Genomic DNA, 16,150 nt, shown 5'->3' with positions numbered 1-16,150 from the left:
CGAAAGAGAAAAGAGAAAGAAAATGTAGTTTCAGTTTTAATTTCTCTGTATGTTTTATACAATGAATGTTATCATTTACCATTTAAGGAAACATTTAAGGAAAGTTGCACATAGTAACAGAAAATTACCAGAACATTTTCTTTTCTTTTGTTCCTGTTGGATTTTTTTGGTTTGTTTGTTGGGTTGTTGTTAGGGTTTTTTTTACAGCGTGCGACCTCCCACAGTGCACTGCACATGTAGTTTAAATACCATCACTGATCTTTATTAAGTTTTGCCTGCTCTCTCCTGTAGTTTATGCATTCAGCGGGCTCGTTGTTCTCCTCTTTTCTGCCTTTTCTTTCCCCCCAGCTGCAAGCTGGTTACAGCAGATTGCTGCCTCTCCTTCAGAGTAGTTTTGCTTGAATTTGCTGTCTGTTACAGAGGAGCTATTCCTCCCCAGTGTTGTTAAGTTCAACTTATGATAGGAAGCGCCTTAAGGTGACTGCTGTAGTCTCAAGCTTCAAGCCACTTTACACTGTTTGATAACACTGACTTCAACTTAAATCTTTTTTAATTTCACGGGATTGCGTTTTTTGTCTTATTTGTCATACACCCTTCTTATTCAGTATAAGACAAAAGCTCTAAAGCTTCTCATTTTAGTAAGAAAAGACGACATACAGTCTTGACACAGTCCAGTTTGTATGTTCTAGTATTACATGTGTCACTATGATATATACTGTTTGGGTTTTCTTTCTATATTTTGGGTGTTTGTGACGACCACACTGTTTTCCGCTGCATTCCTGTTGCATACATTTTGAACAAGCCACACACAAAACCTAATAAAAAAATAAAGCCAAGAAACTCCTCTTCCAGGCCTGCTAACTCCAGCTTTCATTTAGTCTCTGGAGTGATGCAGTGGGAGCTTTTTCTTTTTTTTTTTTAAGAGCTGCCGCCCTCGTGGCACTCTTCACAGACTCACACTTTACAGTTTGTCTCCTCACTCACACAGTGCCACAGTTCTGCGCTGCAGCCGAGCCACTGTATCATTTGGGTTGCCCTGCCTTCAGAACTTCCTCTTTCCACACCAGTGCTGTTTGTGTGTCTCATCTTGGTGAGAACACTGTGGGAGGCAGATAAGTCTGTAAATAGAGACGTGTGGTCATGACATAGGAAGACGTTCTTAGCTGCTGGGTAACTCCATGGGAAATGCAGACAGGACTTGGGAGACACTGGGAAAGATGAGTGGGTTTGATGGTTAGTGACTGTGGGGAGGAAGTTATGATGATGCCATTCCTGGTGCATGTGTTTACAGATTTGTATGTGGGTGTGTGTGAAAATCACGGCTGCCTGGTATATTTGTGTTAATTGCAGTAGGGCTTTTAATATATAGCTGCACACTTTCTAAAACTATCAATGCGTAAATCTTGCTAGAATCTGAAAAATCTAGACATAACTGGTGGTTTTTAAGTTTCTTATAAGAAGCTGACTTTATGTGGATACAGGTTTTGTTCATGTTGCTGCCATGATGTGTAGCAGGAAGCTGGACCCAATTGCTGGAAACAGACGGAGGTAACAAAAAAAAATCAACTTTTACTGAGGTTGAATTCAGGACGGTCCAAAATGGCACGGGGCCAACAGCAAAACACACAACGCAAGGGTAAACTGGCTCAAATCTGACAAAAGACAAAGGGTAATTGGGGCAAAGTGGAGACATCCGGGAAACTACACACAGACCTGGGAAAGTTAAAACAAGAGACAAATGCCTATCAAATCAAAACAGAAAGCAACATTACAGAGGAACACCTCAACTCACAACAACAGAGACAAAGACTCTTACAACACAATATTAGGGAATATGAGGGATGCTAGACTTAAGTAAAGGAGGAGGAGAAAGGAATCCAAGATAAATCACAAGTGAAAACACCAAACAGAATACAGCGTAACAAAAAATGAAGACCAAGAATCTTAAAGACACGAAACAAACAGAAGATAAACAGAAGATACTAACAAACAATAGGAATCAACTGGAAATTACACAAAACTGAGTCAAAAATCCAGGACCACCACAGTAGCTGGTTATTATGAAATTGCATAAGTATAACCTGCTTTGCACATGTTTTATTTGTTTACCCCACTGAGGACAGTGTTTGTCTATCCTTCATCCTAAATCTGACAATTTCTCATCTCATTTAAGGTTGTAAAATGGCACAAAACTACTAAATTTTTATCTATTAATCCACAACTTCATGATTTATATTGTGTTATAGTGGAAAGGACTTGAAAGGTTTTGTAAAAACAAATTCCTAGGATTCCTTTATAAGTTAATTATGCATGTTAATTATAATTATTTGCAAATATACCAGTAAATATACCAAATACAAGCGAGCATTTGTAGTAAATCCTCATGCACATTGGTACTGAATGTATTACATTATCTGTCATTAAATTGTGAATACAGTCATATGAAAAAGAAAGCTTTCACAGGACTGTCTGCAGTCACAGGACTGCAGAACATGCAAAACATTTCTCAATGATTTTATCTGCCTCTTGCATTACTGTCGAGGAATGTTCCCCCACTCTTCTTTGCAACGTTGTTTCAGTTCATTGAGGTCTCCGGGCATTCGTTGATGCGCAGCTCTCTTAAGTTTATGCCACAGCACTTCAATCAGGTTGAAGTCTGCCCTTTGTGATTGCAACACCTTGATTCTTTTTCTTTTTTTGTTCAGTGATTCTGTTGTTGATTTGCTCCTGTGTTTGCAATCACTGTCTTGTTGCATGATCCACTTTCAGTCCAGCTGTCAGACAGATGGCTTTACATTTGACTATAGAATACTTTGGTGTGCAGAGGAGTTTATGGCTGACTCAATAACTGCAAGGACTGCAACTTTGAAAAGTCGTAAAATGTAATAATTAACATGATAACTGAGGCCCGTAGAGTCTGAGATGCAGGTATTTGATGTTTAGCCGTTTCTCAGAGCACTGCATGGTCTGACATTAGGGTGAATTTACAGGGTCATGCACTCCTGGGAAAATTGTGGCATTGCATTAAAACAAGACTTAATTTTTCAGTGCAGCAAACTCCCCAAACTTCTGCTTTTATAGTCATATGACAACGTTACTTTTTACATGGCATGTTGCATATATCTTCAGACTTTAGAGGGGAATAACTTACCCCGTAGGACTCTCTGGGGCTTCAAGAGATGATGCGATATATTTTCAGGCTGTAACATGTCAGACTTACAGACTAAGGGAACAACATGTTAACACTCATTTCCCCTTGATCAGCTGATCTTACAAGTGAAGCTTTACTTTCATAGTAACAATGAGATCTTAAATACTGTAAACAAAAATGTAACTGTAGCAAAAAGACTAACGTTTTTGGGGGTTTTTTCATCCAGCCAGTCCTTTAGGAAAAAATCCAGTTAATTGAAGGTTTGGTGAGGTAAACATAAACATACAGCAGGCGACAGTGTGGTCAACGACCTGGCATTTAGAAAAAAGGAGAACACATCATTCAGTTTTGTTTAGCGGTGTTTCCCAGCAGCATACAGTTTGATGTTGGAAATGAGGTCAGAGACAAAGACATAAATAAAATATGACATAGAGGTGACACAAGATTTTGGCTCATGTAAAAACAGAAAAGAAGTGATGACGACTTTGCAGAGAAGAAAACGCTCTCATGTCCCCGCTGCGGCCAAAGACTCATTTTACCCTGATGGATAATTACATTCTCATTTTATCTAAAAACAAAAACAGACATTCAATCTGTGTCTGACTCATACATTTGAACACCAGTGCATAAACTAAATCATCTTATTTGGTCATTTTGAGGAGATTTTTCTTTTTCAAATTTTTGACTTGCTGCTTATCCAAGTTTTACTCATCTCAGCAAACCAAACGTCCCACAGTCACAAGGACAGAAGTGAAACATTGCAGTATCTCCAGTCGCAAAATCCCATTGAGCATTCAAACCTAACAGTGCTGCACTCTGCTGTCTGCTTTGCCAAAATAAATACAGCTCCTGGATGCAAGTGACTTCGTGAATTGTGTTTGAACACCACATCTGCGGTTGCTAGAAAACAAATAAGAAATGCACAAACAGGGCTAATCGTTTGCATTGTTTTTCATTATCCTTTAACTGTTTCTTCCATACTAAAATCCATACAGACAATAATATTCAAGCTATACTAAGCCAGAATTTATTGTTTTTCTCAGCTAATAATTTGATGACATATTTCCCAGTGCTCATTATTTTTGAGCGATTCCTGCTGTCATTCTATGGCACTATGGCAAAGATAAGTTACCGTAAACCTAGAGACACAGAGAGAGTACACACTAAGGGGTAATAAAAAGAAGAAGATAATGAAAAGCCCTGCAACAGCTATATTACAGTGAACTGTACGCTCACTCTGTCTTTACTTTAACCCATACAGGCAGTTCATACTTCATGAAATCACAGGGCCAAGAATTCCCTGTTAAGTGTTTATACAGAATTTTGAATGACACATTTAACAGTTAAGAAATGATAATTAATCCTTAACAAATAAAATAAATACAAACAACATATATCCCTCTCGGCCCTGCAGGCAGTCTATCCTTCAAGCTCGAGTCCTCTACCAGAGACCTGGGAGCTTGAGGGTCCTGTGCAGTATCTTAGCTGTTTCTAGGACTGCGCTCTTCTGGACAGAGATCACAGATGTTGCCTAGTTTGGGAGTCACCGCACCGAGTGTCCAGTTACCACTGGGACCACTGTTACCTTCACCCTCCACATCTTCTCCAGCTCTTTTCTGAGTCCTTGGTATTCCTCAAGCTTCTCGTGTTCCTTCTTCCTGATGTTGCTGTCATTTGGAACCGCTACATCTATCACTACGGATGTCTTGGGTTTCTGCTGCCTGAGGTATTCACTGAGCACGCTGTCGGTTGGGACCATCTTCCTATGTATTCCTGGATGGTCGCTGCCTCATCCTAGACTCCAGTCTTGTTAATGATCTCAATGAGGGGGTTCAGGCCTATGCAGAACAGCAGTGTGGACAGAGCATCTCCTTGGTAGATCCCGCATTTGATACTGACTTGTGCTATGGGCTTGAAGTTGGCCTCTAGTGTTGTACGCCACATTCCCATTGAGTTCCTGATGAAGGGTCTTAGGGTCCTTTTGATCTTGTATAGTTCTAGGCATTCCAGGTGTGGGGCATTGAGTCATAGGCCTTCTTGTAGTCAATCCAGGCAGTGCACAGGTTGGTCAGCCTAGTCTTGCAGTCTCGGCTGACTGCTCAGTTTACCAGTAGCTGGTGTTTTCCGCCTCTGGTATTCTTCCCAATCCCTTTCTGTGCACCACTCATTTATTGTGTCATATGCCTGTTCATCTAAGCCGCTATGATGCCTGACAGGTGGTACTGAGGCGGGTTATTGTCGGTCGTTGGATGGGACCAGTCTCTTCTGGGTGTCCTTCAGGATCAGGACTGTCCGCCTAGGTGTCTTCCATTTAAATCTGCTGCAATGACCCGGTTACTGCGTTCACCAGATTTCAACACAGTTTCGATCCGCTCCTCACGTGTTAACCTCTTTGACATGTCAATGGCTGTGAACAAAGAGAAACTTGTAAATAACTCATGAAAGAATAAAGTTACGTTGAAACCAAGCACACCATTGTTATTCTTGTGACATTACCAATAAGTTTGATGTGTCACATGGCCCTCTTCCTATTGAAAAAACAAAAGTTGCATCCAAGATGGCCGACTTCTAAATGGCCACCATGGTCACCACCCATTTTGATGAGTTTGCCCCCTCACATATACTGATGTGCCACAAACAGGACTTTAATATCACCAACCATTCCCATTTTATTACGGTGTATCCATATAAATGGCCCACCCTGTAGATAGATAGATAGATAGATAGATAGATAGATAGATAGATAGATAGATAGATAGATAGATAGATAGATAGATAGATAGATAGATAGATAGATAGATAGATAGATAGATAGATAGATAGATAGATAGATAGATAGAGATGACTTTTGTGTGATAACTGATGTTTTTCTCCAGAAATTGTGTTTTAATAATATTTTAGTGTGTTTTAACATGAAAACATAAATTGTATGATGACTTAAATTAAAGTAAATTAAAGTAAACAGCTCCTCATAACAGCGTCGTAATTATCAACATGCATTACCATTTAGATCTCATACTTTGCTTTTTGCAGCAAAATAGCCTGAACATTCAATGCAGTATTACGAAACCTGCATGTGGGACAGCACCTGTTTGCCACACTGGCAGAAATGGCACCTCAGGTGACATTATAATCGTATGACTTATGCATAGGAGGGATCATGAATTTAGTCTTCCCCATGGTCCTTTAATAATCAGCAGGTGGGAAAATAGACAGTTGTCTTGAGTGTCAAGGTGTCCCTTGAATTCTGTCACCATTTTCCCATAAGAAATACACACAGACGTGACATGTAGAGTTTCAGGATTCCTTAAAATTCCTGTTTTACAAACACTGTCATTTAAGTCCAAATTGTCCTGAGAGTTTTCAGCTGGAAAATATAACATTCACATCTTTCTAAAATGGAGCAAACACTGAGTGACCTCTTGTGTCTTGTATCAGAACCTCTTATATAGTACTGGGCAATCGCTGTTACCAAGAAAAGAGCACCCTTCTGCCCTCTTGTGTCTAAAAGTGGAGTTACAATGTAGAATGAGAATCATTAATGACTAAACACAATGCAATCTCTTACAAATTTATTAAACATAATTACAAAATAAGAAGAAAAAAAACTACAAATACATGAGTGAGATTATTCGGTCACACAATGCACTCCCTCTTTTGCGTTGACTGCCTCAATACAATTTCAGCTGAATGTCTTCTTCAGCTTGAATTGTGATTGGACCAGAGGAAGGGGAGGAGGTAAACAGGGGGTTACAGCAGCACAGGCAGGGTGTCCCTCAATAACCAGTTACAAGATAGTGAAACAACACAGATAATACTGGCAGGAAAATAATCAATGTGCTATGACTTGTAGACCAAAAAAAGGAGAACAAGATTATCAATAATAATCAATAACATAACTTACAATATTGCAGTTACCATTCCAAAAACAAACGCTCATTTCAAGAGTAACATTTTCCCGTGTTGTGTCAGCTTTTCTCTTTTATATTTGTGTGGCCACCTGACCAAAGTAGCATGTGACAAATTCAAGACGTTATCAGTTTGTCAGGAGTCAATAGTTAACCACAGTTTTATCAGTATGAGCCAAGCCCGTTCGATCGCTTCGTCAGCTCTCATACATCAAATATGAACTTTTTTGCCTCACTTCAGACTCACCTCCACTCCTCACCTCTGAACCCATCCAGCTCAAGCCAACTGTCAAGAGTTCCTCCCCTCTACTCACCAATCAGTCCCTGGTCCCTCTTTCACCATCAGCTTTCTGTTACAGAAACTCCATGAATGGCCTCAGTTTCAGCCTCAGCCTGAAAGAACTAGTTGTGTTTACGAGAGGACAATGTTAGTCTGTTCACCTGCTGGTCAGTGTTCAATACTCCGACTGGGATAGCTGGAATAATTCAGAAGAAATTGGATATCATAGATATTCATTACAAATTTAGATCACTAGTAAAGCTTGATGTAGCTGTTGTTCTTGGATGGGATCAAAAATGAACAAAGAGAGGAGAGCAGGAGCCCCTTAATTAATAAGGAGGAGGTGAAAAGAAAAATAAGATGTAAAAAATCAGATGAATGCAAAACATTGTGTAATTATTCCAAGCTTCATGTGTCCTTGAAATATTACGCTACATAGTCAGTGGGCACGGTAAGCAGCACTTTCTCTGGTGCACGTGTAGCTAGAAATTTAAAGGTTTCACCTGGGAGACCTGCTGCCTGAATCGGTATCTCAGCAGTGCACTGAAATTATTTTTGCCCTTAGACACAAATATACAAACACGTGAACTGAACTAAGGTTCAATAAAAGTGTACCTAAAGTCTTGTGTCTGAGAGAAGTAGTTCAGAGGGTTCATTTAGGTGTCATGTTTGCAAGTCAAACTTCTACATCTTGTGGTAAGCTTTTTCTAAATATAGCCATTTTAAACCCCCAAAATAAGATGACTTAGAGAAGAAATGAGCTTCAGTCTGATGATTAACAGGGAGGTATGCATACATTTATTTGCAGCTTCTACCAAAATATGCCCACAGGCTCAATACAACTTTGTGCATCATTTAGTACACATTACCCCCCAAATCCAGCAAAATGTATTATTTGGAAAAAATTGTATTACCTCTAAAAATTTTCTGTATATATATATCAGCTTTTTTCCATTCCAGACAGCACGATCAAAGCAACCTAATCTATTATCATTCGAAATACAATTAATCTGTTATTTCCCTATTTAGCTGCATGATCTAAAACAGAAAAAATAACTACATTATTATTGTTAAAGTGCCAGAAGTCATCGAATCTCTAGACAATGATTATCAAAATATTTCCCCACTCACTGTGTGGAAATAAACTGTTTCATAAACTAGTTGTTCTAGTTCTATACATGCATGCATGCATGCCTACATGAGCACTGCACTGGGGCTTGAGCTGCAAACATTTACAGTACTATATTTTGTGAGTCTCGGCACTAACAAATGTTCAAATGTGTGAAGCTTCCAAAAACCAGGACAGACTAAATTTGTGACATCCCAAAGCTAGGTCTTTGAGGACACAAATGCATGCTGTTACAAACATGTGCACACTCACACAAACACATGAGGTTGCAAACACGTAAATGCATTTGCATGCTCAAGGTAAACCCTGAGAAAAATGTCAAAAGCAGAAGTATAGGCATATGCTCTCGAGCTTACGTGATAAGGCAATCTCTGCGGTCTGCGGAAAATAAAAGCAAAAAAATAGAAAAATAAAAACATGAACAAAAAAAAATGCTTGGGACAAACGGGAGTGAGTTAATGTGAAGGTTTAGCCTGCTGCTACAATCATTACACAGGCAGATTTCCCTTTCATTCTCTTTCCCTGTTTTACTCAACCCAGTTAATTGTTGACTTTGTTATGCAATTTCCAAACAAACATGGGGCAATTTGGCATGAATTTGGTTCAAACTTAAAGTCGTCCTGGACCTGCAACAGTATAAAAAGAGCGACGCAGGGATCTCAGGCACTCTTCAGGCCTAAAGAGGGGTTCGCTGTTACAAAGTGCTTTGTGCTGCAGCTAGAACGGGGAACATGGCACCTGTGAAGAAGGTAAAATAAACCCTCTGCACACTATGCTCCACTGTGTGTTGTTTTACACACCAAGTGCAATATGCAGAGCTGGTTAGTGGACTGTGGTGCTGTAAAGGAAATGTTGCCAGTGCATGTTTCATGCATGTGTGAGCATGTGGTCTGTGAAATATCCAGACTGGAGCACTCAGTGCTGGAGAATCTCAAGCTAAAAATTGCTTTTTATCTTTACACCTTTGTACTTAAACAGCAATACTTACAGATTCATAAAATTGTCATTGCACACAGAGATAACTAATTTCTCAACCACAGTACATTATATATGGAACCATCTTTGTGTGTTCTTTGTCATTATTTTTAAAAATGTAGCCTGAAAAATGAAAGCCTGTAGCTGCTTCTCTGTGCATTGGACCAAAGGGAGACATGCATGGTGTCTCACCTGGAGAGTGTGCAGTCAGGCTGGTGAAGGCTGGTACGCAAATTTATAGTCATATGTTTTCTTTTTCTTCCTTTTACTTAAAGGCAAAAATAATCAAATCCCCCCCTTGTTTTGCAGGTGCCCAGATTGTGGGAGTCAACTGCCACTTTGACCCCATGACCTGCGTGGAGGTCATGGCTGTTAAGGTTCAAAATATTGGGGATGGAGACAAGAGAAAAAACCACAATAACAACACTGGTCCGGCCGGGTTGAGTCAAACGATGATTTTAATGAACACACGCGTGGGAGATGGACACTGATGCAGACAGCCTCAAAATCTCAAAATGGTGGAGCATTGCTCAAACTTTTATAGCCTCTGGTGCCTCCACCTTATCATACAAAGCCTAAACATTCACATGCTTTCTCTCACACAGCGCCTAAGCTACGACCTTGGCTCCCTGTTTATCTGCTCCTGCTGAAATGGGGCAGAAAACTCCAGCACACTCTGTTCTCTTCTACTCAGACAAATTAGATTTCATCTGGTACACTAGCTGCACAGGGGCTCAGAGGAAAGCACTCCAAGGGATCATTAACACCGCCCAAAAGATCACTGGCTGCCCTCTCCCCACACTGGAAGTTCTACACAACGCCCACTGTTTTAAAAAGGCCCAAAACATCATAAAAGACACCTCACATCCTGGCCACTCCCTGTTCGAACTGTTGCCCTCAGGCAGACGGTACAGAGCAATCAGAGCAAGGACTAATAGACTCAAACACAGCTGTTATCCAACTGCAATAACACATCTGAATACTACAAAAAAATGTCCATCACGCCACTCTTGTGTTAATCTATGCACGGTCTGAAGCATGTGTGTGGGAATGTATGTGAATGTTTTACTGTTATATCTTATTAGTATTTTAAGTATTCTATCTATTTTATTTATTGAATTTTATTGTTTTATTTATATTTTGATATTGCTAGGGATGATGCAATGATCGGGGACCATTCTTAATTTCGTTGTTCTCATGACAATGACAATAAAGTTTCTGATTCTGATTCTGATTGGAGACCGTGAAGTTGATGAAAGAGGGAGTGGAGAAGGCTGGTCTGAAGGCTCACTACATGGTTCAGCCGCTGGCATTCCACACTCCTGACTGCAACTGCCAGGGATTCATTGATCTGCCAGAGTTCCCCTTCGGTAAAATATTTTTTGTGCATATTTAAAAAAGAAAAAAGCAGGCTATCTTGCAGTGGCCATCATTTCATATCCTCTTATCCCCTATCCTCTCAGCCCTAGAACCCAGAATCCTAACCCGCTGGGACATGCATAAGTATGCCAGGGAGGCATACAAGGCTGGCATCCGATTCATTGGTGGCTGCTGTGGTTTTGAGCCCTATCACATCAGGGCTTTGGCACAGGAACTGGCCCCTGAAAGAGGCATAATACCCGCTGGATCAGAGAAACATGGAATGTGGGGTAGTGGTCTGGAGATGCACACCAAGCCTTGGGTCAGAGCCAGGTAAAGGATTTTAAACGATTAGACAGATTCATACAATTGTAGCAATAAAATTCTTTAGTGTCTGTCTCCTAACCTGCCCTTTTTTTCTAGGTCCTGTCGTGAATACTGGGAGAAGATCTTGCCTGCATCCGGTTGCCCCAAATCCGCATCCATGTCCACACCAGAAGGCTGGGGTGTGACCAAGGGTGATGCTGAACTGCTTCAGCACAAAGAGGCCACCACCAGCAAGGAAATGAGGCATGTGCTGGAGGTGCAGAAGTCCAAGTCCACAGTATGAGGATGAGATTATAAAGAAAATCAATGCATCTTTCCCTCCAGTCAGTCAACAACAGAGAGACAGGGGGGGGGGGGGGATGAGTGTGGTCTTTCCCAGTTCAGTTAGACGGTGAAAAGCACTTGTAACAGCAGTGCTCCGACTGTAGAGTGTTAAACTGTAAAACCCCCAAAACAATAGGCCTGAGTTTTTTACTTCACTTTATGGCTTCGTGTTGTTTTTGTGAAGCATGTGCTTGGACTGCTGCAACAAATCAAACTACTCAAAAATGTCTGTTACAAATTTCACCCATGCAGACATATGTGAAGTGATCTAGTGTTTGACTGTTTTTTTGTTTTTCTTTTAATGCCTGCCTGCTATCAGGTTGAAAACAAAAGGCCAAAAACTGGGAGGGAATCCAACAACAACACCAAGAACCATCTAATCCGGACCAAACTAGTATCGCACATTCACAATACTCTCATTCAAAGAGTTGCATAACCTTTCCCTTGCCAATCAGAGCAGCTCTTACTTAGAACACTCCCCTTCTTCAGAGAGATTTAATCTGGCCCTCTGCCCCACTCTACTGTCACTTCAGCATCTCGAGGTCTGAGCAGTCAGGGGTCCACACAGCTGTGAAATTATGGCACCAGCAAAAAAGGTATGTGCAGACTTTTTTGTCCAGAGGTAGGGTTATGCTGTGAAAAGTTAGTTTTGTGAAATTATTATAGCAATCATAATGATCCACGGTGGGGTTAGTATTTCTGTCTGAGATTTCTGCTCCCATCTCACGCTGTAAGTTAAATGTGGGTGAAAGGTTGTGAGGCTGGGGTATCATACTGCATGTTTATGGTAGTCTTTTTGAGTGGTGTGTATTCTGTGTAGAACATCAGGTCATTTCTCAGACCACTGAACCTTCTTGATGCTATTAGGCATACAGAAAGACCAATGAAGCTCATTTTATTTATTCCATTTTTAATTTGTATACGGAATAATGGTAGCTTAAAAAAATCTTAGAGTGTCACACTGCAAGCATGTTTATATTTATATTATCCACTGGTCAGTTTTAATATTTTAGCCGATTTTGCTTCTATTGCTAGACTAAAGATGTGTGCAAAACACACAGTTAGGTGTTTATTCAATCTGTAGCAGGGATTTATGCAAAGTAGCACATAGTTAATGAGATAGTTTGGATTTTTTGCCATTTAAAAATAAGATTTCATAAAATGTGGATTATAAAAAAACATTTTCTTCATTAAGCATTCATCTTATATTAGGAACACTCAATGTGTTTGCTCAGTTCACTTGCAGTCTCCTTTGATATTATCCTAGGTTTTGACTTTTTCCTGTAGATTAAAAATAACAAGACTTACTTCAAAATATTATTTGATTTTGATTTTTGCAACTCTTACAGGATTTTTTTGAGCTTTTTAAAGGAACAAACCTTTAAAAACAAACTTTCAGCGTGGGAAGACAGATGTGGTACAGGATGTAGGAATCTGCAATCCACAAGGCCAGACAATTGATTTAACTGTGTATAAGCTGATATCGATTACAAGTTTCTTTAAAATATACAGTTTGCAATTTCTTTGGCTTTACTGGCTCCACAGTAATATTTGCAAAATGATCCACTGAGCACAGGTTAAGCTTCTCCGTGGATCCCTCTGTTTCCACAGGGCATCCTTGAACGTCTCAATGCTGGTGAGGTGGTGATTGGTGATGGAGGATTTGTGTTTGCTCTGGAGAAGAGGGGGTACGTAAAGGCCGGACCATGGACGCCTGAAGCTTCTGTACAGTACCCTGATGCAGGTAAGAACATACTGCTGTACCAAAACTGCCACTCCGTTACATCTTAAAATGGGATTTCCATTATCCATTGCTGGGTCTGCCTGTAAATACCTGGCAGTGTATGTTACATTTTAGATTGCTTTGGCACAGCGTTTGTCCTATGATGCAACCACTTGATGATTTTCAGTGCGACAGCTGCACAGAGAGTTCCTGAGAGCCGGGTCCAACGTTATGCAGACCTTTACATTCTACGCCAGTGATGACAAACTTGAGAACAGAGGCAACAACCTCAAACTGACTGTAAGTTAAAAGGGAAATTACAGCAAGTTTCATTCTTTATCAAAACAAAAATATTTTAAATGTGTATTTGAAGAGTCTCTTTGATTATTAGTTGGGTTTTTTTTTTTTTTTTGCTTCATTCTACAGGGAGCTCAGATCAATGAGGCTGCCTGTGATTTAGCCCGTGAGGTTGCCAATGAGGGTGATGCTCTTGTTGCTGGAGGAGTGTCCCAAACTCCATCTTACCTGAGCTGCAAGAGCAAGGCAGATGTGAAGGCCATCTTCAGAAAACAGTTGGATGTGTTCATCAAGAAAAATGTGGACTTCCTGATTGCTGAGGTAGCTACACCGAACGCTTTGGCATTTTTTAAAAACTTTTTCTGGAGGATTCCAAAGGTGTAAAACTGCCATTGAACCAGTTTTGAGTGTTTCTTACTTGCTGAGAGAAGTTTTGTTTGAGCTTAATGCTTTTGTCCTTTAGTACTTTGAGCATGTTGAAGAGGCCGTGTGGGCTGTGGAGGTGATGAAGGAGACAGGGAAGCCTGTGGCTGCTTCTCTGTGTATTGGACCAAAGGGGGACATGCACGGTGTCTCACCTGGAGAGTGTGCAGTCAGGCTGGTCAAAGCCGGTGAGTACAGTTATCTTTGTCAATTTTTATGTTGTTTCAGCAGAAAAGAATTACAGACTGTCTCCCTGTGAGCCTTATCAGACACTAAAAAGTTCAAGACTTCTTATCAACTGAGGTTTATATACCTTTACATTCATGTGAGGTCACTTGGTGTATTTCTACTACAAGAGTGAGTGACTATTGGCCTGACAGCAATTTATTGGACAGTAAAAATGAACAAAACTTCAGCATCTGTGCCACCATAGTGTAACTAATTTATAAGGAATAAAAATGGCATATGATACCTGTAATTGGTTTTCTTCTGTTAGGATTTCCTTTTTTTTCTGGGATGAGCCTGTACAGGCCAAAACAGTGGCCAATAGTTATTTTATTCAGTAACATGCACAAAAATGTTCCCACTAAACACAAATACATTCAAAGACCTTATACCCACAACTGCAAACCACAGTTGATTAGGTGTCAGCCATGTATTTTCTTACACTCTCACACACAGTTCATGTTACTGCATGTGGTGTATTTTGTTCTACAGGTGCCCAGATTGTGGGAGTCAACTGTCACTTTGACCCCATGACCTGTGTGGAGACCGTGAAGCAGATGAAGGTGGGAGTGGAGAAGGCTGGTCTGAAGGCTCACTACATGGTTCAGCCGCTGGCATACCACACTCCTGACTGCAACTGCCAGGGATTTATCGACCTGCCAGAGTTCCCCTTCGGTAACGAGATACTGTCTTGTATTATAAATCTGCCATTCCAACTGTTCTGGATACGCACTGTCCTTATATATGCCCTCTGCTGGTGAATATGCTACACTGCATTGCAGAAAGTTCAGCCAGCCAACACAGAACAGCAAACTTTCACCACAAACTACAAAACTGTAATTTAAATGTGCATAAAAAAAATGTTTTTTTCTCTTTCAGGCCTGGAGCCCAGGATTCTGACTCGCTGGGACATGCACAAGTATGCCAGAGAAGCTTACAATGCTGGCATTCGCTTCATCGGTGGCTGCTGTGGCTTTGAGGCTTATCACATTAGGGCTATAGCAGAGGAACTGGCACCTGAGAGAGGCTTCCTTCCAAGTGCATCAGAGAAACATGGCTCCTGGGGTGCTGGTCTGGAAATGCACACCAAGCCTTGGGTTAGAGCCAGGTCAGAACAGAAGCAACTATTAATTCTAATACTTAAAAATACTTTGTGAAATATGACATATTCGCTGTTTACTACCAGTAATCACTCTTGTTTTTTTTATGTCTGTTGACTTTTAGAGCCCGACGTGATTACTGGGAGAACCTGAAGCCAGCCTCCGGTCGTCCCCAGTGTCCCTCCATGTCTGTCCCTGATTCTTGGGGTGTTACCAAGGGCCATGCTGATCTGATGCAGCAGAAAGAGGCAACCTCTAAAGAAGAACTCGAACAGCTGTTCGACAAATCAAAAACCCACTGAGTCAGTCTGTTTCAGACTCAGCAGCCGACAGCTGTGTACAGAGCTACTGATGTGCAGCAGTCCATAGTATCTATATACAGTGCTTCATCTAACAAACATAGTGTCAGTTGTCATGACATTAGCACTGTTATGTGTATCTTTAGACTGTAAAACTGGGGCCACAGCGTCTCAAAAGTGGGAGCTGACCCAGTAAACCCAGTAAAAGTGACCAGTTTGGTTTCTCCAACCCTGGACCACTTAGTTTAATATCTAATAAAAAAGATAAAATACAAATCGTTTGTTTCTTCTCAGTTTCTTTCTGATGATGTACACATATATTCTGTGTCTACTACTTGTGTCTATGCATCCACAAATAATCTGCAAAGCAGAGTTAAAAGTGTTATAACAGAGTCATTGTTCAATGCTATAAGACCTGTCATTAAATAATAAGGCTAAAATTAGTGAGATTTATGCTATCTATGGTTTATTCCTGCAATGAGAATAAACAGTGAACTCAGTTGAACTCTCTGATTAACTGTAGGCCTGTTACTCAAAGCATAGTTAATGTTTACCAACATAACACCTGAGTATATGTCTACAGTAAGCACAAGATGACTTTAGAACATACCAGAAAGGACTGGAAACTTC

The 16,150-nt window shown here is 40.5% G+C and overlaps 2 protein-coding genes and 1 long non-coding RNA gene across 5 annotated transcripts; 2 read left to right on the top strand and 1 right to left on the bottom strand.

Annotated features, from left to right (window-relative positions):
- Positions 1 to 3,492: 3,492 nt before the first annotated feature.
- LOC145432181 (uncharacterized) lies at positions 3,493 to 7,795 on the bottom strand. The gene is made up of 2 exons (XR_013912461.1): positions 7,056 to 7,795; positions 3,493 to 5,558 (listed from the first exon to the last, which is right to left on the bottom strand). It is a non-coding gene; the product is annotated as an uncharacterized LOC145432181 (long non-coding RNA).
- Positions 7,796 to 9,089: 1,294 nt separating this feature from the next.
- LOC113033387 (betaine--homocysteine S-methyltransferase 1-like) lies at positions 9,090 to 11,911 on the top strand. 2 transcript variants are annotated; one of them, XM_026187129.2, is made up of 7 exons: positions 9,090 to 9,217; positions 9,566 to 9,668; positions 9,753 to 9,805; positions 10,684 to 10,813; positions 10,907 to 11,135; positions 11,226 to 11,372; positions 11,773 to 11,911. In XM_026187129.2, exons 2-7 carry the CDS (start codon positions 9,620 to 9,622, stop codon positions 11,831 to 11,833), a joined length of 669 nt encoding a protein of 222 aa, XP_026042914.1. In that variant the 5' UTR covers positions 9,090 to 9,217; positions 9,566 to 9,619; the 3' UTR covers positions 11,834 to 11,911. The 2 variants fall into 2 exon arrangements, with proteins under 2 accessions (XP_026042914.1, XP_026042915.1); XM_026187130.2 differs by lacking the exon at positions 9,566 to 9,668 and having other exon boundaries at positions 9,117 to 9,217.
- Positions 11,910 to 15,796, top strand: LOC113033385 (betaine--homocysteine S-methyltransferase 1-like). Of its 2 annotated transcripts, none has more exons than XM_026187126.2 (8): positions 11,910 to 12,049; positions 13,065 to 13,197; positions 13,364 to 13,476; positions 13,603 to 13,794; positions 13,937 to 14,084; positions 14,614 to 14,796; positions 15,001 to 15,229; positions 15,346 to 15,796. In XM_026187126.2, the coding sequence occupies exons 1-8, from the start codon at positions 12,032 to 12,034 to the stop codon at positions 15,521 to 15,523; spliced, it is 1,194 nt and encodes a 397-aa protein (XP_026042911.1). In that variant the 5' UTR covers positions 11,910 to 12,031; the 3' UTR covers positions 15,524 to 15,796. The 2 variants fall into 2 exon arrangements, with proteins under 2 accessions (XP_026042911.1, XP_080164917.1); XM_080308791.1 differs by having other exon boundaries at positions 11,982 to 12,049; positions 12,803 to 13,197.
- Positions 15,797 to 16,150: the final 354 nt, after the last annotated feature.

This window comes from Astatotilapia calliptera, chromosome 12 (genome assembly GCF_964374335.1).
Source record: "Astatotilapia calliptera chromosome 12, fAstCal68.1, whole genome shotgun sequence".
Classification (NCBI taxonomy): domain Eukaryota; kingdom Metazoa; phylum Chordata; class Actinopteri; order Cichliformes; family Cichlidae; genus Astatotilapia; species Astatotilapia calliptera.
The sequence above is the reverse complement of the archived record's forward strand: the minus strand, read 5'-3'. Positions and strand labels throughout refer to the sequence as shown.